The 23,746-nt window shown below is 36.3% G+C and overlaps 2 protein-coding genes across 2 annotated transcripts; one reads left to right on the top strand and one right to left on the bottom strand.

Moving 5' to 3' along the window:
• The first annotated feature begins 6,852 nt into the window (after positions 1-6,852).
• On the top strand, positions 6,853-8,489 carry LOC121425410 (D(2)-like dopamine receptor). The gene has a single exon (XM_041621456.1). The coding sequence runs from the start codon at positions 6,965-6,967 to the stop codon at positions 8,120-8,122; it is 1,158 nt and encodes a 385-aa protein (XP_041477390.1). The 5' UTR covers positions 6,853-6,964; the 3' UTR covers positions 8,123-8,489.
• A 5,548-nt stretch (positions 8,490-14,037) lies between these two features.
• On the bottom strand, positions 14,038-22,078 carry LOC121425431 (retinol dehydrogenase 8-like). The gene is made up of 6 exons (XM_041621478.1): positions 21,728-22,078; positions 18,952-19,226; positions 18,290-18,469; positions 15,647-15,740; positions 14,896-15,151; positions 14,038-14,253 (listed from the first exon to the last, which is right to left on the bottom strand). The coding sequence occupies exons 1-6, from the start codon at positions 21,856-21,858 to the stop codon at positions 14,137-14,139; spliced, it is 1,053 nt and encodes a 350-aa protein (XP_041477412.1). The 5' UTR covers positions 21,859-22,078; the 3' UTR covers positions 14,038-14,136.
• Positions 22,079-23,746: the final 1,668 nt, after the last annotated feature.

The following is a 23,746-nucleotide window of genomic DNA, read 5'->3' as shown; positions in this document are numbered from 1 at the left end:
GAGAAACGCCCCTAAAAGTTTGCATAATTTCCAGACTCTAAATCTTATTTCCCTGGAACAAAAAAAAATATATTACATGTACTTCCAAAGAACTGATCGAAGTTTGGAATTAGCGCTTCAATAGATCCAGATGATAAGGTTGACTCCAGCGGAGTGTTTCACAAACATTTTCGCCCGACAAGTCGTCAGAGATCTGACAGCTTTCCCTTATTTTGATTGGCTGAGTAGCACTCTTACTGTCGGATAAAACGTCTGTCAAGTCCTTTCAAGAAACGCTCCCTTGATCACTGATTGGTCAAAAGTGTCTTTGATTACGAACGTCTGCTTGTTGGATTGCTCGAAAACAACAGAGTGCCGAAGTCACAATTTATTTGCATTTCAGCATTTTCGATACCATAATCGGTAGAGCATGCTGGTAAAATTCATCTACATCCCAAATTGGGTGGGAACTGGGTCAATAATACATTGATTTCAATGGGGCTCAATAAGCATTCATAATATCATATCTTGGGCCCCCAACGACCAAATCCCTCCATATTTGCGTTGTGGAGGTATTTCATCGTGTCCTACCAAAACATAGTGTCAAATATTCTTGAGATGCAAAATTTCAAAATTGATCACGTCGCAGGATGGTACTCTTATTTACGGCCAATCACAGTCCAAAAATACAAAGATTTGACTGACTTTGTCATACCATGTCATGATTAAACTCTATCTAAACAAGATACCAAGAGACAAAGAGAGATGGTCACAAGATCGATGCACATCGTTGTCTATAAACTAATCAAACAAACCATGTCTTATAAAAAAAAATAAACCGCAGACTATAGTGTAGATTAAAACAATCAATTACCATTAATAAATTATCCGTATACTGTGAATGAGAAATAATTATGATATCTTTATAGGATTGAATGTTAAGCATATTCTCCTGCCCGTGTAAGTTCGTTCTGTAATATTATACCTAATAATATTCCCGGATAATAGTAGCTTCCTTACAAATATTTTCATGCAATCGTCAACATGCCTCTACCATGCGGCCTTTTCTCCCCCCCCCCCTCCTCCCCTTGAACAATAAATCACCAGGCCTTTCTTATGTAATATCTTAACGTATTCTCATCGATAGACAACAGGGGTTTTATATCCTACCCCACCCAATAATTTTATTTTCCAGCACTACTGCTTACTAAATTTAGATCTCTTTGTGTCGTAAGTATTGTGTCAGGTCGTTGTCTGCATCATGGAGATGTGAAAAGACAAATTGCGGACAGTTTTGCCTAAAATATAGAAGACAACGTTTGGCACTGGCATAGGGAGTTGGGGGGGGGCTTGGCACGGGCCATGCTCCCCCCCCCATCCATCCCCGCCAATAAACTTGTCAGGAGGGACAAAGACTTTCTAACATTTTTTTAAAAGAGGACAAAGGGTACCATTTCCGAAAGCAACCGTCAAAATTTCCAATAAGAAGAAATCTCATCAATATTCTATTGGGGCAGAGCCCCCCCCCCCCCCTCCCCCCTGTTCAGGTTGTCTATATAGTATTAAGCGCAATGTAAATAGGAATAGTGTTTGTATGATTAAAGATGCAAAATTATTGAACCCTCATCTTACAGCGTAAAGCTACACTCGATTTCTTTCTCCTTTCGTTGTTTATTATCAGTGTAAAGTCGCAATCCGTTTTCCTCGCTAACTTTCAAATTAAAATTTATTCGTTCTCAGAGACCTCAGTCGGTCTGTGCTCTACTGTCAAATACTTTCACCATTACAGCAATGTCGTGCTGTAGGCCAATATCCAATCTATACGTTTCGGCCCCCGCTGTGTTTGATAATAAGAGACCTCACTGGTGTCAAGTTGTTGACTTGAATCACCTCAATAAACCTTGAGTTAGGTGGCATCTCCAGACTATACCTTCATCAAAATAAGGGCGTCTGTAGACCTTACTGGAATTTCATGGAATGAGGGGGTAATTGAATTAGATAATGAAAGAGTGATCAAATAACTTAATGGGTCATTAAATAGTGAAAATACTATTTTATTTATCTTATCTATTTACCATTCGTGGGATATGGGACAACTTATCAGCGAATGCGTTTTTCGTATGGGTCCATAGCGTTCGCCGTAACGCTTAATTTGTTATCATATGAATGAAAAAAATTCGCTAGATGTCTTTTGAGTTTAATAGCAAAGCAAGCGAGCTCCAAAATCGACATCTATAACCAGTTGGTTTATTTATTTTCTATTCAATATTTTTTTTTCTATTTAGAAAAGTGAGGGTATACCAGCAGAATAAGAATAAAGGCTGTCCATTCGGTGAGGTATTAGCCAAATAATTTTCAAGATTCGTAAATTTGTTTTTAAATTAATGTAGCCCCGCCGCTAAAGAAAAAATGGCAGTAGCAGCACGTATGAAAGCATCAGAACGTCGTATGAAAGATTTGTTGATGTCGAGCATTGGGAAACAATTATATTTCCCTTTTTAATACTGCTATTCCAGAAGAAAATAAGGAAAATATATTTTAGAAATGATTCGAAATATTAATTTTATTACCCGTGTTGCCCCTACCCCAGGTGCACCCATGTTTTGATCCACTTAGGGCAAATTGGTGTTTGGTGTACTTTTTTTATACCCGTAACACCAATGTGGAAACTAAGGAGACGGGAGTCGAGCTTTTGGGTGGATCATGTTCGGGGAGTATCATGTTACAGTTGATTCTTAAATGTTTTCATGTTTTCTTTCTTATTACACGATAGTTTTGGAGCTGCAGACCCTTGTTGGGTGAAGTGCACACAGGAACCCGGAAGAAGGGGGGCGGAGGGACATTACATTGTGGTATGATTTTAGTGGGAATAAAAGTGGCAAAAAAAATGCGAGGTAAATCCCGTAAAGGATGTGTGTGGGAGTGTGTGCGTGTGTGTTTTATTTGTTCTTGTTAAATCCTAATTCGCACGAGCATGATACCCCCAGGTTGTACAAGAAAACAAAATAAGGTGTCATTTTCCGAAGTTCGAAGCCCTGATATCGAGAAAAGGGCTTATTAATTATTCTATCAAAATGTATTCGCTAATGAACACTAACAGTCATTACAAATATATACGGTATAGCTATGTGCTTTGTTTAAAGTAAACGATTGAAATACTGTCATGTTATTCTTGTATGTGCTTATGATTGGTGAAAGTATCAGAGTAAAATTCGAGTCTGTATTGTCATAATATCGATAAAACGGAGTAGGTTTTCTACATGGGGAGGGGGGGTCTGAGGAAAAACAAGAAGGGCCCGTCCTACAAAAAAAAGGTTTAACGTCATCAGTGTGAAGTAGGGCTATAGCAACTATTGCCATGAGGAGCCACCCCCACCCCCCCCCCCCATTCCCCACCTCCTGGTTTGAACAGGGAAATGTGACTACATCTTTATATTGATTTGTCTGTAAGTGCTAATGGGGCAGGTGCGTATTAGGAGGGGATCAATATGTTGCATGATCTTTACGCCCCTGATTCGCCCTTTTCCGCAAGCAAAATTCCCTACTTTGACATTCCCTTTGTTGTTTTTGTCATCCTGCAAGTGTTTTCATCTACGTCTTAATACATAGAAATAAAAGATTATACCCGTAAAGTAACTGATATCTTTATTTTCTAGAAAATTACAGTGCATTATTATTGTATTTAATGCAAAATAATTAAATTGGTTATTAGCCATGTACATTAAAATACTTGCCTCGAAAGAATCATGCCAAAATCTAGATTTATTTCGTTATACGATAAACAGCGTGCGTATTGTTGTGTCAGTCGAGAAAAGTCACTAAAATACCATTTTTAACAAGGAAAAAATAGTTATTGTAATATTTTCAATTCATTTCAATCTAGTCTCAATATAATGAGAATAGAGGAATTAATCATTTGTAAAAAGGTCAGTAATCTTTTTACAATTTAGTATCTGTACATGAAATGAACAGATTAATTTTAATGTGCAAAACACGGTTCCAGTTTGATTATGAGGTAGGCCTACAGGCCTATCGATATTGACATTTCATCAACCTTAAGATTAGATTTATTTTCTTCTTTCGAGGTGATTTCAAGAATTAATAATCAAATCAAGTACACTTTGGAAATAAAATTTGAGAGTTTGAGTGATTCACCAAAACTGTTCTAGCGCCAGTTAATCACTTAATCAATTTTCGAAGCATTGGTGTTCCATAAATCAACGCATAAGGCCATAATAACAGTAATAATTACTATCAATTACCAATCCAATTCCCTTTCGTTACAATAAGTATTTTGAGAGGCCACTTGCTCGGCTTACTGTTGTTTATATTCATTGACCATTGGAAAAAAATGTCTAATGCACATGGCCACCATTTGATTCAATCATACAAATCATAATTCTGTAGAAGAAAGTACGAGTATGGAAAATTGTTCCTGCGGTTTCGGTGAAACTTGACCATGTAGTGCTATTATTTCATTTCGTTACAAGAATCGTTTAAGACACCACTTGCTCAGCTTTATAGCTGGAATTATATTCATTGTTGACCACTGAAGAAAAATGGCTAATACGCATTATAATTGCATCAAAAAATCATACGTCTAGAAGAACGAAAAGTATGGGAAAATGTTCATGCCATTTTGGTGAACTTGACCATGAAGTGCTATATTTCCTTTCGTTACAATAATCGTTTAAGAGGTTATTTGCTCAGCGTATTATCTTCATTGGCCATAATTGGCTAATGTGCATGGTCACTATTTAATTGCATCACACAAATCATAACTGTAGAAGAAAAAGGAGCATGGGAAATTGTTCCTGCCGATTCGGTGAACTTGACCATGAAGTGCTAATAACTTACGACCCGGTGTAATATAATCCGACGCCCTTTGCCCACAGGGGTGCACGTTGGGTTATTTTCGGAGACATTTTGAGTCGATTTATTGGTAGAAGGCCAGGTGCACCTGCTACAAATCTCGCAAAAGAGATTTATGGAACTTCTGAATTTTATTCAGAAAATGGTTGTGTTTTCCGCATTTGCGCATAAAATGGATTATCCCTGGCATCAAAATATTTACAGCGACGATAACCTTACAAATGAAATGATAAACTTGTTTATATATTCTCCAAACAGTAACTTTTCATAATTACAAGTAATGTCGTAGAAAAGAAGAGGAGATCACGATCACACTCATTACTTATACTCAAAATTAAATAGATACAACTGTTTCCTACAAGACTTAAAACATTCTTTTCCATTCTATTCCGTTCAATTTCACTAATCTATATTGCTTTGTTGTTTTCTTATCCATTTCATTTTATCAAAGTCCAATCTGTTCAGACCATTTCATTCCATTCTAATCATTCTATTCTATTCAATCCCATTCAAACTATTTTATTTCATTCTATTTATTCCATTCAAACCATTTCATTCCAATATATAATCCATTTCATTCTATTCCATCCCATTCAAACAATTTAATACAATTCTATATCAATTTGATTCCATTTAATCCATTTCATTCCATTTTATTTTAATCCATTCCATTTTATTCAATTCTATTTCACTCAATTCAAATCATTAAATTCCATTATATTCCAGTCCATTTATTTCATCAAAACCATTGCATTCCATTTATACCATTTCATTCCAGTGCATTCTCATCTTATTCCATTCCATTCAAACTTTTTCACTCCATTGTATATACACTAATCCATTCCATTCGAATCCATCCCATTCCACTCCAAGTCATTTCATTTCATCTTATTTCGTTCCATTTCATTATATTCTTACCATTTTATTAAAATTTAATTCAATTCAAACCATTTCATTTCATTTTGTTTTATTTCATTCCATTTTATTCCCATAAAACCATTTCATTCCCATCCTATTCCATTCAATTCAAACCATTATATTCCATTTCATTATCATCATTAACATTTCTTTCAAACCATTTCACTCCTTCGTATTCTATACTATTCTATTCCCATTCATCCGATTCCAGTCCTTTCCATCTCAATTCATTTTATTCCATTCATTTTCATTTCACCCCTTTCCATTCTAATCTGATCGGCTCCATATCAGTACAATCCATTCCATCCCAAGTCATTTCATTTCATTTCGTCTTATTTCGTTTCCATTCCATGTTATTCTATTCCATTCCATTCTGAATCACTTCATCCAATTTCATTCCATTTTATTCTATTCTGTTCTTTCCTATTTTTTTCTGTCTATTCCATTTTATTGCATTCTGTTTCATTTCATTCCATTATTGTAGTCAATTCTCTCCCATACTGTTTACTCTTTCCGCATTCTATTCTGACCAAAAACCCGGTCCGTTTGTCTAGGTACAGGTGAGAACATACCAAACTACGTCACATAAGGGAACCAGGTCGGGTCAATTTCACTTTTTACATCCAACCTTGAGAAAAATCGACAAGGGAGAGAGCCTAAAGCTAAAACTTCAAGTTGAAATGTAGCCAAATAGAAGATATTTAGATTGCAATCTGTCCAGGTTGTCATAAAATCGTCTTGGCTCGTTAACAAAAAGACCTCTAAGGTCATTGGTTCAAATTTGTTGAGTCGTTGACGTGCTGGACTTGCAGTCGTAAACCTACCTGAACAAAGTCGTAACTCCTACTTTGCTGGTCTGATACAGAAATCTTAATCTTCCTTGCACGATCACCTGAGGATTTTCATTTCTAGTACGATAACTTTAAATTTGATAAAAATGGTGGGATTTTTTTCCAATACATTAGTTGTGATGGGGAAAGTTGAAAATTAAATACATACATTCATATTGCAAAAGTTATCGTAATACAGATCATACTGATGTAGAATAATCTAAGGATACTTGAAGAGACTTATATTACTTCTATTACTTCTATACTTCATTCAGGGTACCAAATAGCTGGGTAACCGAGATACATATTCATCTTTATTTTCTGCAGGAATGGACAAAATCATTTTCTAGTGACACCCATCAAATATGTCGGACCATCTAGGAACTATGGTTACACCTACCAACCTCACCACCATCAGTGATCCCTTCCAAGGACCTGACATCGTCCTCGTCATCGTCTTGTCGCTGATAGCGCTATGTGGGGCCTTTGGCAACGCTCTCGTCGTCGTTGCCATCTACAAGACGCGCGCTCTTCACACCGTCACTAACTATTTCATCGTCAGCCTGGCCTGTGCTGACTTGTTCGTCAGTACTTGTATCATGCCTTTCGCCGTTGTCACCCAGAGTTTGAACGGACGTTGGTTGTTTGGACAGGTCTTCTGTTCTATCTGGTCCTCACTGGACATCCTCTGCTGCACGGCATCAACGCTTAATCTCTGCGCAGTCAGCGTAGACCGTTATATCGCCATTACGTCACCGCTGAAATATCACATCTCAATGACGAGAGGAAGGGCGTTGGCAATAATTTGTGTCGTGTGGTTGTTTTCCATGTTTCTGGCGACCACGCAGCTGATTTGGAAACAGATTATTGGACAGACGAGCGAGGTGATGCCTGGATTTGAGATATGTCCATACGCACTCGATAAAACATTCCGAATGTACGCCGCATCGTCATCGTTCTTCATACCTCTCACCATCGTCATCATTCTTTACGCGCGCATCTTCCGCGTTGCGTACAAACAAGCTCGTCAGATCAACGCGACGCACGACCAGCTTCAAACGTCGCATCCGTCACGTTCCCAAATAGGCAGGCAGGAATCAATCGCAAATGGCAACAACAACGCACCGTCGAACACATTATCAAATCAGTTGCGCAAAGCGTCAAGAATGTCCATGGAGTTTGGAATCGCGTCGCGGGAAGTTTACCCGCATCGACAATCACGCGAAACGAAAGCCTTCAAAACCGTCGCAGCTGTGCTCGGCGCCTTTATTATCTGTTGGATACCGTTTGCTGTGACGTTTGTAGTGGAAGCTTACTGTTCAAAGTGTAATCTGCCAGTTAAAATGATGGATACTTTCTTATGGCTTGGTTACGTCAACAGCGTCGTGAATCCCATTATATATGCGTTCTTTAATCGGACCTTTCGCACCTCATTCATTCGAGTACTGGGTCTGCAAAGTCGCACGAGTTGTTGTGGGCACACATTTGATGAAGACGATTATAGGTCGACGATGATGGCCTAGTTTTCAAAACATCGTCTAAATCGGTCATAATGTGAGGGAAAGTGTTTAAGAAGATTGGAATGTGACTTGCAGCAAATATCCTACATCAGATATTGTAGGACTGATGTTCGAATTCACGATGGTAGGTGGAAGGTAGTCAACGAGAACACAGTAAGGATTATTCTAAGGTGATGGCGTCCTTATTTCGACAGCACAAGGGTCGACAAACCTCTGTATCATGATTGTAAGACAACATCTAACAATTTGGTATAACGAATAATTATTGGACAACGGCACGCCCTCAGGAACTGTGATGTCCTTCAGGTGGACGTTTCATGAAGCTGTTCGTACGATAAGAGCGACTTTAAGGACTGATGATCCTTTCTTTTGGTAAATGGGATACACTATTGGCGATAGTTTAGCGCGTAAGAATGGTTCACCAGTCGTTCTTAAAGTCGATCTTAACTTACGAACAGCAAACGGCCCCCAGGTGGGTATTTCATAAGGCTGTTCGTAAGTCAAGAGCGACTTTAAGAACGACTGGTGAACCATTCTTACGCGCAAAGTAATCATCAATGAACATTGAAATTGTGAATATCATTTACCACAAGATAGGATAAACAGTTGTTTCTTAAATCATTCTTAACTTACGAACAGCTTTATGAAACGGCCCTAACAATTATACCTAAAATTCCTCAATAGGAAATTCTCAATGGAAATTTACTTAATTCTGTCAATTATTGTTTCATGTATATAGTTGAAAAAACAAACAAACAAAAACAGGTTGGTAGATGGCTACCTCGTATTATTGTCACGTCGCACAAAATTATGAACATTCGACACAATTTATACCGAAATTGATATTTTCGGGTATTCTTATGTACATTATAATGTAGGGCTTTAATGTACTCAGTATAGCTCTGTTGTAAGAGACTAACTTCACTATAAATTTCTTATAGTCCAACCAAATCAGTTTAGGTAATTATCGAAATCTCGCTTTGTACAAATTATCATGACGGAGCATATTAAAAAGTATCCTACTTTTATCTATAACACCTCTATGTCTGATGGTAAATCGCATTTTATCATCACTTTACGCGAGTCTTTACAGCCTATAATGTTTTTATTGCTATATTACTTAATCTGATTTCTATCATTAATGTTTTTATCACTTCATCATCGAATCAATTGCTGTTATTATTACCATGATTACTAACGTCAATGACTTTAAATGCTCTCAATGCCATTGTTCATTAATAATAATAATAATACTCAATATTTATAACGCGCTTTTCCCAAATGGCCCAAAGCGCTCACAATTTCAATTAACATGTTAGTACAAAAATCAGAATGATATATTATTATAATGAAGGCAATTGCCTAGAACAAGAGAGTTTTAAGGGACTTCTTAAAGGACTTGATTGTTGGGGATTGTCTTATTGCGAGAGGGAGCTTGTTCCATTCCATTGAGGACGCAACGGTGAATGTTCTATCTCCAGTCTGTTTTCTTTTTATTGGATATGTTAATCTAAGAGGGTCTTCAGAGGATCTAGTTCTTCTACCTGGGACATAAATTTCTAAACAATCAGACAAGTATTTTGGGGCTTGGTTATATAGTGATTTGTATACAAAGAGTAGTAACTTAAAACTAATATGTTGTCTAATCGGGAGCCAGTGTAAATTATATAGCCCTACAAAAAAAGTTACCGGAAAATATTATACCAATGTGTAAAGAAATAATATTTGTATCATTTTCATCAGGTGCCACAAAAACTAGAGCTGGTTAAGCATGCATCCGTCAAAGTTTATTGTAATATCATCACAAGTTCATCCTCAACGAAAAGGGGTTTTTCAATTAAAAAAAGACGAATCAAACAAGCATAGCACTAGAAATTTCAAACCGGATATAAAATAAGAAATTTAACACATTTTAAAGTTTTGCTCAATTTCGAAAAATATATATCCTCAACATCATGGTCGGTATGCAAATGAGGAGACTGGCATTTTCCACTCTCTATTTGTTTTGCACGTCATTACATGAAATAAAATATTCTAATTTCCCATCACTGTCATTTGAAACAAAGTTTTATTCCTCCCTGAACATTTGTTATCATCATTGTTTTAACATTGTGTGGATCAAATAAGAGGGTCCTTATTGTCAAATCTGTAAAAAATGAAATATTGTATAAATAAAACAATAAAAAACAAATAAATAGTAAGGGACACCATCGACTCTCTCATTTGAATATCACTGAGTAAATAACTGTTTTGTAAAAAAAAAATAAGCGAAAATTTAAAATATCATAACTTTCCTATTTCCATCCAATCTTGATGATTTTTTTGTGTGTTATGCTTTATTTATTTTTCACTTTTGATTCAAATCAACTTTTTTTCTGGAGTGGACTTGACCTTTAATGACAGTGACATTACATTGTCACAATACTGCTATTATAGTATTTCTGTCTATTTTCACTTCCATCCAACTCCGTCAGTCTTGGTTGTTTGTTTTTAATTTTTTTTAATGCATGATTATAATTCATTTCAACGCCCTAAAAAAACGTGATTTTTCGTAGTTTGCCCGTAGTTTCATCAGAAGTGTTTGGTCACGCAGACACGACTTGCAGAGTCTTCCGAGGATTCGCGATGATGCGAGGTCATGAAAATTCGATCCAAACCTTATTCAAGGCAATCCGATAGCAATGCGATCACATTCCGAAAGGAATGCGATCACTGCAATCGTATACACTCTATATTATATAAATCTAAAATAAAATTCAGATCGGCTGAGATAAGTGACCAGCCGAACTATTGTAAATTAAAGCTTACATATTTGAATATAAATCTTAAGATTTTTACAATCTCATGTTTCAAGTCTTGTCATTTTATGTTCTTTCAGAAGAAATACAGTGCGTCCAAGAAAAGGGAAGCCGAGTTATTTTCCAGCATGAACAAATGATTTATGGTACTTCGTTAAAAATCATCGTAAATTCAAATTTTCTTCTTTAATTTGATGAATACCTAATATAATAGGAAAAATTTGTGTAAAAATGAGCAAAATCAGGTGATGTAATTGTATAGTCAATATCAAATTGCAAATAAACCTGGACACGATTTCCTTCGGGTATGACGATATTATCTTTTGTTTGTGTTGCTGACAGGCCTCAGATTTTATTGTTGTCACTATTCCATACCTCAACGATTTACGAAAAACGGCCTCAAATACAAGAAAATATTTTATATTCGCCATGGGTGTCAAATTTGTAATCCTACAATAGACCAGTTCGTAGTTACTTCATGGACAATTTTGGTTAAATAACCTTTCATTTATTTCATTGTGATTTCAACGCAAGATATTACGTAAGCTTGCTTTACATAGCAGGATGAAAAAAAAAATGAATAGACCAGGTGACAAGAATAGCACACCAATGAACACTGGCGCAAATATTCACTACTGAATGACACGCGCCGTATAAGCTAAAACAACAACAACAACTTTATGAAGGTATTTATTGTATTCCTACTTTGAATGCATATCATAGCAGGTTGCACAATGTACTTGGCAAACTGTGAAATACCAGTCGTTCGTGGACGCATTGTTGTTTTTGTGTGGATGTAAATGAATACCACTATTCAAAAGAATGTATGAATAATCAAGACATCAAAGTTGGTGCTTATCTCATTAGATTTTAGACCACCATGTCACTTCAGTACAAATGATCTTCCTCTGATCATGTGTAGAAGCTTTGATCATGCGCAGAAAGGAACTACGAACTGGCTTATTCAAAGATATGTATTCTCTGAAAAGCGGTTTTCTTTTTTTTTAAAAGACGCACTGTGCAGTTGGGTGTTGGTTGTTGTGTAGATTTCTGTCTTCTTGTATAAATATACATCATAGTTATCATTGTACACTATCGAAAAATGTCTTTTTTGTTATTGTTTTGTCTTACAAAGGTGTCACACAAACAATGAAATGTTTCCAATAAAAGTAACACGGAGTATATCAGCCGTGCACAAATTTTAGTACTTTATGTTTTTATGCTATATTATGATTAAAACAAAGAAAAAACAAAGTTAGATGATAGTAATGCTGACTCTTATTGCTCATGGTTCGTCTTTGCCAGAATTTTAGTTGAATACAATATTCACCAACATTGTAACTATGACCATTTTATTGTTTACGTCAAAATGAACCTTGACCCCTCTCCTTCCCCGGCAAAGTTCTGCTGTTAAATATAACTGCCTCTAAATATACAGATCAGACGGTGTCAGACAACTGATAATTCAACTTTGATCTCGTCCAAACTTTAAAAATTGTTATCTTCTGTCAACCTAGTATATGTCAAACCAGTCAAAACAAATGACCATACATATCAACGAATGTAGATAGCGTTAACACGTAACTGTATGTTGATTGGTTACAACATTCACCAACACCAAATGTTTGACCATTCCCAGTTAACGTCAACATTTGAGAGTTTTCGTTCGTTAACGAACAATGGATTCGAAAACAGAGCAAACGTGCTATGAAAATGCTCGTTAAATGACAAACAGCTGGAAGGTTTTTGTCGAAAACTGGTAAACCGCAACAGCAGTGTTGTTCGCAGCCCTTTCATTGAACGCTACCCAGGTGACGTCTTTCGGGGATGTTAAAAAGTCGGTCCTAGACATAAATAATCATATCTCAGTCATTAAAAACCCAATCACACACATACACACGCACACACACAATGACGCACAACATCGTTCAGAGGCAGTGACAAGGACTTTCAAGAAAATTTGAGAATAACTGAGGCTATTATGTCTTGTGATCTAAAACCAAACGATAACTCCCTTCCTCTTCGGGGATGCTACTTGCAAAACACATTGCGAGAAAATAAGCAAGGTTGTAATACCAAATATCTTTATTTTTTCTATACAAAATTAAAGACAAAAAACACCATTGTACACTAAGAAACAGAAGACACATAACATAATAATATTTGTTAGTTTCCAGGGCCTCTTTTGAAATTCTTCGCATGGATTAGATTCTTGCAGAATTTTCTTGCAGAAGATTCTTGCAGAATTTTCTTGATAACGCATTGAATGAACCAATGATGAAGATGAAGATGAAGACTATAAATCATACGTGAGATTTTTTTTAATAAGAATTTGAATCTTATTTGAATAAGAATTTACTTTTGTTTGGTTGCCCTGACGCTCAAAACTCTACTGTAAACCGTTATATTCATATGCTAAATATTTTTTTTTTCGACACGTTGTAATCGGTTGTGTTTTATGTCTTTTAAGAACGTATTGAAACGCTTTTGTGAAATTGAAAGGGTTCTCAGTCATAATTTTGTCCTATCATTAGATAATAGTACGCATGTACGGTTGTTGTAAATATGTTCGCTTCATGATTTTTCTGTAAATTGAATTGCTTTCGTGTTTGATTTTGAATAAAATCTTTCTATGAAAGAATTTTTTTTAATCACGACAGGTTTTTGGGGGAAACGAGCCTTTTCCCCGGTCCCCTCCTATAATTTGCTGTACAAAAATAAGAAATTCGGAATCACTACTTATGTTGGGTATGTATGTAGGCCAAGAATGATCCGTCGGCACCGTATATGGACCTGATACATGGCCTACTAGAAATACACTTTATTTTTTTTCATTTCACTTCCGGTAATTTCTTAATCTCCGCCAATATTGATTTGTTCTTTTCTCGTCCCTTGTACAGAGCATTCTGTACGTCCAGTGGTCAAAACAAAGTTTGACCCGCTTGACCAAATCGTCAATAAAAAAAATACTTTTTATCGTTTAAGATGAAATTAACAATAGACCTGTATTTCCTCAAAACCAAAAAAATGACTCAGTAAATCAATCATTAAACCATAAGAAAAAAAACTAAATGCACATGAGAAAATTTCTGAAATGAGTAAAAATATCTTTGGTAAGAAAGGATCCATGGAAGAGACAGATTAATCAAACTGGAGACGATGATAGAATCAAGGATTAATGTTCCACTAAACTGACAAAGTTAGTTGTTGATATCCAGGTTAGCATTTCTCATCTCCAGCCTTACCATAAAACGGTCTTAGTCGATCAGCTAAGTAGTCGATGAACTCGTCCCCGCTGGGATCCCGGTACTTCCGCTCTGCCAAAGCCTCAACGGCCTGAAAAGAGAAAGAAAATACACCGATATAAGTGTACAGAAGAGTGACGTCATAGCCACACTCGACCCAGGTGAGGTACCTAAAACCTTAAACAGTTCAAAGTGGCGCTGGCGTCTTAGATTACAATGGTTGCTCACATTAAATCCCTGATACATAATTTTATGCCAGGCGCCAGGATTTCTAATTTGGAACCATCACTATAATGTAACAAATATGACTGCGGGCGTCTTTGCTTCGGTAACGCCTACAATCTTATTAACGTCCAATATAAACCATTACATCCGTACATTACGTTAAATGAGTAACAAATTGATTGAATATGAATGTCAAAATGCAAACCGATTTTTTTTCTCCTTCAAATGAGAGATCAATTATGAACATTGACAAAAAATATTTTGTTTGATTGGGGTCTATTGAATAACATTTTGAATTCGCCATATTGTTATCAAATATTTTCCTCATACATGTATAAGAATTTCTAAATACAGGGTGATTACTTAAGTAGGCCTAACTATTTTTACTGTTAACGATGTGCTAATTACGTGATTGGATATGATATCAAAACTTGTTTTTATATTTCAACTTATCTGAAGAGAGAATACATCATTGCATAATCACGAAAGGGCTATCGGGAAAACAAACCTCTTGTGTTTGGTATCGGAAGTGGGGCTTGACGTCGGTGGCAGCTCGAAGGACTACCTTCGCGACATCGTCAGCCGTAATCGACGGGCATTTCGACCACTCCAAGTCATGATCGCGATACCTGCTCAACTTGCGATCGATCTCATGCACATCCGGGTGATCGGAGATGCCCTTTGACCCCGCGCCACCAAGGTCTTTGGCGATCATGGTTTCTCCCATCGGTGTGATGACCCCTCCAGGTTGAATTAGGCTCACCCTATAATAAAATGGACGATGAATTTAATCCAAAACAACTTAATTTGATTTAATGAACAAGGAGACGGAGAAAGAGAATGAGAAAGGGATCCAATTCTTCTCCACCCAAAGATAATTTTCCCCCACATTGGGGGGGGGAATCTCCAAGACTGTTACATCTACATGATTCATAATCAGATTGGACAATAAACAACCCAGATGATTAAGGAACAATATGGTTCAAAACACTGATAAATGCTTATCATTTAATGAAGTAGTCCTCGGATTTTATTTCACCTTAACTGGTACGTATCGTGCACAAACATTTGAAAATTAAAGGCGACTTTCCTTTCACAAGATTGGATGTCGCGCGTTTCAGAAAACGTATAATGATTATAAGAAAAATAGCGAGCCTCGAGAATTAATCGGTTACCTGGAGGATCGAATTTCAATGTATCACAATAATTTCATTAATTTTATATAGACTCGTTGTAAGAAATAAAAAAATAATACTAACCAAATATTGAAGAATCGTCCAATCACCGCTGTCTCTTCACTAAGCCCTTCGATGCCGAATTTAGCTGAAGTGTATATATTCATATATGGAGCACCTGCAGTGCAAGGGGGTTATACACACACAGTCATACATACACTTTATTTTTTACTTTACATCGCATGTGAAGATTCCATGCCTCTGATTGGTCAAAAGTACCAGAAAGGAACACGTCAATGACTGCTGGATCATTATATAAACGCCTCAAAAAAAGTTTGGAAATCTGTGTTTGACCATTCCTTTCTCCCAACTCCCAATTTTACACAATGCATATTTGATAACATTCAAAAGATCATTTAATTATCTTTAAAATGATACCATGCTTATTTTGATCATACCATCACGAAAAGAGCAGGATTCAAAAGTGTTGGATTTCCAAACTTTTTGTGAGGAGTTTATGAAAAAATATTTGCCGGACAATAATCTGTCCGCTTGCATATGAAATCAACGACAGTACTTTCAAATGGACTGTTCGTGAATGTTTGTTTGTTAAAGACGATTATTTTTTAATTTTTGCAAAGGGCTGAAGTTATGTCGGCATAGTCATGCTTTTATAATAAAAAAAAGTAAGAACAGACGCTATGGTACATCAAGATCAGTCATGAGATGTGATATACAAAGCAGCTATAGAAATTAAGTAATATTCAAACGGATAATATGAATCAGGACTGAACCTTCATTTATCAGGTTGTTTTGTGTTCTTTCGATTCATACAAGCCTTTATTATTATATGAAAAAATACTTTTTGATTTCATAGCCAAAATATCCGATTTGACTTTCGTCATTCAAATAAAACTCTCTTAGTTTAATGTTGACCTGCAATATTGGTTTTATTCCATTTTCAAATAAAAATGAGCTAAGAGACTTTTTTATTAGTAACCCAAAACTCTTGATTTGACAATCGTCACCCCAATAGTAACTTTGAGCGTTAATTAGAAACAAGTGGAATGCCTCTGGCCGTCTCACCTGCATCATGCGATTCAACATAGCAGCAGTGCTGACTTTGAAAACTACTATAACTCACACAAGATGTTCAGTGATACTTGGTTACTCTTATTTCCACGTTTTATGAATTAGACCAATACACTTACAGAGATAGGATGGTAATTCAACAAATACCCCCAATGCGGCCAAAGTTCATTGATCTCACATGACCTTCGACCTTGATTATGTGCATGACCTAAACTTGCACAGGATATTCAGTGATACTTGATTACTCTTATGTCCAAGTTTCAAAAGTCAGATGAATAAACTTTCAAAGTTATGATGGTAATTCAACAGATACCCCCATTATTGCCAAAGTTCATTGACCTTTGACCCTGGTCATGTGACCTAAGATGTGCACAGAATTTTCAGTGATACTTGACTACTCTTATATCCAAGTTTTATGAACTAGACCAACATACTTTCAAAGTTATGATGGTAATTCAACAAATACCCCCAAATCGGCTAAAGTTCATTGACCCTAAATGACCTTTGACCTTGGTCATGTGACGTGAAACTCATGCAGGATGTTTTATGATACTTGATTAATCTTATGTCCAAGTTTAATGAACTAGGTCCATATATTTTCTAAGTTATGATGACATTTCAAAAACTTAACCTCAGGTTAAGATTTTGATGTTGATTCCCCCAACATGGTCTAAGTTCATTGACCCTAAATGACCTTTGACCTTGGTCATGTGACATGAAACTCTACTAGGATCTTCAGTAATACTTGATTAACCTTATGGCCAAGTTTCATGAACTAGGCCCATATACTTTCAAAGTTATGATGTCATTTCAAAAACTTAACCTCAGGTTAAGATTTGATGTTGACGCCGCCGCCGCCGCCGTCGGAAAAGCGGCGCCTATAGTCTCACTCTGCTATGCAGGTGAGACAAAAACGATAAGACATTTTTAAAAGAAAAACATCTGGATGGACAGACACAAGAACGGATAAATTCTGAAAAGTAAAATAGGGTGATTGCGTTTTATAACGGGAGCTACATGAATAGAACGGGAGATCGGAAAGCCCCATTGAGCATGCGTGCCCTAGTCAATATTCGCAATGTACCATATACATACACCAAAGTATGTTCTCATACTCCCTCTATCCATTCAACTCCCGTTGTATCAAATCGCACGACTGACTCCAAATTTGTGCATCAAGTTTCCTCTTCATTGTTTTCCTCCATGTATTAACAGAGATTAAAACGTTCCTTTTTTCCAGTCACTATAATTATATCAGCCCGTGTTTTGCATCGCATTATTAATTTAGTGAACTAGCCTCCTCTTTATGATTGCAAAAGGTACAATGTCCCATCATCAGGTCAGGATATCTAGAAATATATCGCATCATTGGAGTTATTTGATCCCTACACTCCCTTAGAATTGATCACGTTGCTTCTCGCACAAAATAAGTCCACCCACCCCACCCCCCATATTTTGGCTCATTATGCCACTACCTGTGGTCCGCTTCATAAAAACTTGTTATAATAACAAATTGACAGTTAAAAGCTACTGAAATCCTTCAATCTGATTGGCTGGTGGTAAATTTGTTGCAGAAATTGTGTATTTTGCTATTAAAAAAGTCTTCGTGAAACGGGACCCTGATCTGCCTCCTACCTTCAATTGCATTCCTACTCGATAGATTGATGATCCTTCCCGATTCTTGTTTCTTCATGATTGGTAAGACTGCCCTCATCATCCGAACATAGCCCAGGAGGTTGACGTCATAGAGCCGAACAATGTCACTCATGCTGATTGTCTCCAAAGCTTTCTTCGTACAGATTCCGGCATTGTTAACTAAAAATGGAGAATATATGCAGTAAATTGAAATTGAAGTGATAGTGATAATAATGGTACTCGACACTGCTTTCAACAAGATACAAAGTGCTCTGGATGCAAAAGCAATACAATTTATTCTGATATGACGTAATTAATGAGTTACTAAAATATGTGTAATCAGTTTGCATGTTATAAAATCAGAAAACAGTTTGACTTCCTTTATCTATCCGTTATTTTTAAATCTCACCGTGCAAAACAGTAAGGAGTTCAGTGGGCAAGAGTTTGCGATGTGTGTTATACAAATCGGAGAACTCCGCATGAAGAGAGTGAAAGTACTGTGCAATTAATTTCATTCACATTAATTATATATAGGCTTAATAATAGAGGACCGTGAAAGCATCCCTGCGGAACTCCAAACTAACAGGTTTAACAGATAAATCAGGACTAGTGTTCATGATGAGGGAAGAAATAATAAATAATAATTAAGTAGACTTCCATACCAAGGATATCGATGCGGCCTCTTTGCTCCATCACCATGGCAACCGCCTCCTCAACATCTTCATCTTTGGTGACGTCGAGTTTGAAAGGAAAGAGCGTATCGTTGAGGGCGCCCCCGGCTGTGTCACGGAACAACTGCTCTTCGTCTAGCGAGCCAATGATGGATCCGTAGACGATGAACCTCCTTTCTCGGTCCTTGGCGAGGAGATTGGCCGTGGCTAGCCCGATGCCTGATGAACATCCCGTGATCACCACGACACGAGGTTGTTGGGATTGCCTGGAATATACGAAATAGTTTGTTCATACAGCAGAAAGAGAAGAAAAAAATGTTAAATTTGCTCAGCAGCGACGAAATTAAGACAAATCTAGAGTGTATAATATTCCAATAAAAACCGTTTTAGCTTTTTGCAACTATGAAGTTCGAGTAGATTTTAGTTGAAAATTAGGACTGTGGCTAAAATGCTGTGAAACTATACATATTTAAATCTTTCATTCTTTTAATATTAAAACATGACCCAAAAGGAATATCAATATATCAACAAAAAACTTTGCTTGGACATTCCTTTGATATGTTCGAAATGAGATCGATATTTTGATGGCCCTCCTTATGATAGTAAAAAGTGAAGAAATGCCATATCAAATCTCGTTTTACTTTAGATATTGGTTTGAAATATTTTCAGTATAACATAGAATATTACTTTTGAGTACTGTAATTTTAAGTAATGAATTAAAAATTAGCAAAAAATGAAATGGTAGGAAACAGACTATTGGATAAATGAAGGTTCTCGGGTGCATGTTAACTTTAGTTTGTAAAATATGATTTTTGGTTTTGACGAGAAAAGAAATGATGCATTGAAGTCAGGGGCGGATCCAGGATCTTACAAAAGGGGGGCACATTTTCCCCGAGGAAAAATCTGACAAGCAAAAAAAAAGAGTCTTCTGTTTTCAATTGCATTTCATATTACAACTTTTAATTGTGCCTCTCAAAAGAGGGGGGCATGGGCCGGCTGTGCCCCCCCCCCTGGATCCGCCAGTCACTGAATTGTTCGGTAGGCATATTACGCAACATTGATTTCTACAAAAGCTTAAGAGCAAAATTCCTGTGTTTGCACATGTAAAGATAACTAAATTTGACCAAAATTAATAATATATTTTAACAAAATGAATATACCCCAGTACTAAATGGATGTCACGTTATTCTTTATTTACTTTAGAGAAATGTGAAGTGTAGTTATTTTTTTAGTTCTTTATTGATTAAGTAATAAATTTTACTAGTGTATAATTTTAGAATAGTACTTGACAATATGAAAAAAAAACTTCGGGGGTAGTTTTCATTATTTTTGCTTGATTACATAGCTTCTCTGGTGTTCACCCTTTTTTGAAGGTCGGGGTTCGGCTTATCAAAGTTTTAGAAAAAAAATTCTTAAAATTCTATAAAATGTTATCGTCTTTCCCTTTTTCCCTTCATCTGCGTATTTAACTCTATCTCTTTTCCATTTCTACAACCTAAGTTTATGTCGTCTTTCCTTAATAAGTTTTTTTTTATTATTGTAATTCAAATGGAATAAAACGTATTCAAATTCCCATTTGTTTTGATGTCAGTAGTTAATTACAATTGTGTTTTTTCAGTGGCCGTTAGAGTCAATTAGCTGTGCTAAGTTAGCCACCCCCCTCAAAAGAATCAATTAGTGTTCAATGAGTTGCATCGAAATGATGCATTTTTGTAGGATATGGAACTAATGTAAGATCTTGAGGACAGTGCTTTCCGAAATATGGCAATGATCTTCGACCTTGTTTCGTTTGTCAGAATTATTTAACCCCTAGTATAGGTTTAGTTTTCTTATCTTTATCCCCATAACAAGGTCCCTAATCGTTTTCTACACTTAATAAACACTTTCACTAACACTTTCAATATCAAATCATGGTTTATCAACTCTTGCACGTACATTTTACAGAAAAGTCTTCATAATTATCTTTTCTATCATAACAATTCAAATAGTATAGATTCACTACCATCATAATTATATCATGATAAAAATTATAATAATTGCGATGAAAACGAAGAAAATAATAATAATAATAGTTCTAATACTACTATAAATAATAATGATATCAATAATGATAATGATGTTAATTAAAAGTATGATAATAATGATTATTACAATAATAATAATAATAATAATGATATTAATAATAATTATTATCAATAATGATAATGATGATAATCAATAGTATGATAATAATGATTATAATAATAATAATAACAATAATAATGATGATAAACATGATGATAACAATGATTATAATAACAATGATCACAATTCCTTTTAGGACCTATACATAAAAAAATTACGAATATAGGCCTATCAATGATAAACATTTGAAAACATGATGACTTGAGTTGAGGGAGGGTGAAAAATACTGAAAATACTCTTTTATTTCTTTCAATAAAGAAATTAGGTATAACTTGCTTGAAGTAATATATATCATCCCCCGCACACACACACACACAAACATCAACAACCGCAACGCCACCAGACACTACCGCAACGTGCAAATCATACTGTTGGGTAGAATATAGGACCCTGGGAAAAAACAAACCGAGGGTGGGGGACCCTTCGTGAACCGGTCCCGGCCCCTGGGAATATGAGGATGTTTCCGAGAGATGTTTGAAAATGAGAGGTTGCTGTGGTACACGAAAGAGACTGTGAAGAAAACGAATGAAAATACACAAAAGCCTGTTCAGTGGAAAAAAGCATAGCCCATGCATGTACGTACCTTTGTGTTGCCATCGCATAGCCTCGTTTAGTATTGCACAGCAGGAATTTTCCAGCTTTAGTTGATCGAAGAAGTACCGGACTGCATGTACTTCTGCTGGCCAACAAGACCCGCACGGTAGAACGAAACATCGATACTGTATGCTTCTGGCTGTTGTCTGTTGTGTTGGACTTATAAGATCTTGCCCCTTGTAAAAGCTACAGTTTCTTTTTATTGCTGCACTATCAGAAATGCGAAATGTGCACTTTTTGAGTGGTATTTTACAAACATAAACAGTAGGTCTACTCCCGGGTCTACTTGAAAAGGGTACAATGTTCAACCTGAGCACGTGTGCGCTCGTACAATGGGTGCAAGAATCCGGGGCAAGAATACTATAGGTATAAAAGAAGGCCATAAAACGGAAGTGGTGACTTAATAGTTCACCAGTTGACTTAATTTGCTTTGATACTAATCTGGTACGGGAATTCTATCGAATGAATACTTTTACACTTATAACTTGCCAATTTAGTGAAACTTCCCTCTACTCAGTTAAAAAAGCCAATCGCCATTATCTGTCCACTGTTGGCACTGATTATCACCCTCTTTTTGTGTCTTTTGTTTGTTTGACTGCACTAGACATGCTAGAGTTATAATTGTTCTCTTTACGCTGTACTTTAAAGGTCATGTCCTACCCAACCTTTAAAGGTCAAGTCCACCCCAACAAAAAGCTGATTTAAATAAAAAGAGAAAAAAAAACATTTCATCAAAATCGGATGCAACATAAGAAAGTTATGACCTTTTAAATTTCGGTTAATTTCACAAAACTAGTTCTATGTACAGAGTCATGGTCGATAAGCAAATGATGGGACTGATGACGTTATCCACTCACTGTTTCTTTTGTTTTTATTGTTTGCATTATAGGCCCTACAATATTTCAACTTTTACGGATTTGATCATAATTGACAACGGGCCGAGGTGCCTTTTTATTTCGTTTCATGCCTCTATAACCATGTATCTAGCTATAACTTATGTGTAACTTGACTGCCTGAACCATATACAATGGTGGAATATAATGGTAATTCTACATGTTCAGGGAGAAAGAAAACTGTGTTTCACAGCAGAGAATGGGAAGAAAATTAGAATATTATAACAGAAATGATGAGAGGGGAACGTCATCGATTTTCTCATCTTGTCTAGCATGTCACTCATACCCCTTTCCTAAACCCAATTATGCGGCTATTAGCAGCATAATTTGGTCGTAAAATCGGAGGAGGACCAGAGTTATCCGCATTATTCTGATGCTGCTATTATCCGCATAATAGCAGCATCGGGACCAGATTTTGACTTTATGAACGCATTTCCAAATAATGCGGATAATTGCCATGGTGCGGTCACAAGGTCACCCCTTTCCAACATCACCGCATCGGAGGGGGCGTGTCCAGTTGTCATGACGATTACCCGCCTTTTTCAGGACGGGCGCTCGTAAAAATAGTGCGGATTATTTTCGGAGTTTGTGAACGCAATTTGTATTGAATTATCCGCATTACTCTTAGGCGGCTAACAGGGTACTACTTGCATCATGTTCTAGTATATAGGATCCATGGTTGCGGCATACAACCGTTTAGTACAAAATAAGCGGAAGTATAAAGTGCCATAACTTTCTTACTATAGTATCCGATTTTGATGGAATTTTTAGTGTTATTCTTCTCTGAATTTTCTCTGTTCATTCAAAGCAACTTATTTCTGCATGGGGTGGACTTGGCCTTTAGGTTTGATTCAGTTGCTATTGAACCTTCAGGAGTCGACTAAACATCTAAGCAACTCTCTCCATCCTATATACTACACGAGCTCCTACATGAGCACTTTTCAGTAACTGCAGTTTAATAAGTCAAAGTACATGACCTCGACCTCTCTCTCCCTCTCATTCTTTAGTTACTTGTGTGTTCTTTCACCTCTAGATTACGTCATCTTTTCTCTCTCGCCTTCACTCATTCACTCCTTATACTTCTCTTATTTCGCTTTGAGTTTATTTGCACGTTT

This window comes from Lytechinus variegatus, chromosome 12, assembly GCF_018143015.1.
Source record: "Lytechinus variegatus isolate NC3 chromosome 12, Lvar_3.0, whole genome shotgun sequence".
NCBI classification, from domain to species: domain Eukaryota; kingdom Metazoa; phylum Echinodermata; class Echinoidea; order Temnopleuroida; family Toxopneustidae; genus Lytechinus; species Lytechinus variegatus.
Note: the sequence above shows the minus strand (reverse complement) of the source record. Positions and strands in the feature narration are given on the sequence as shown.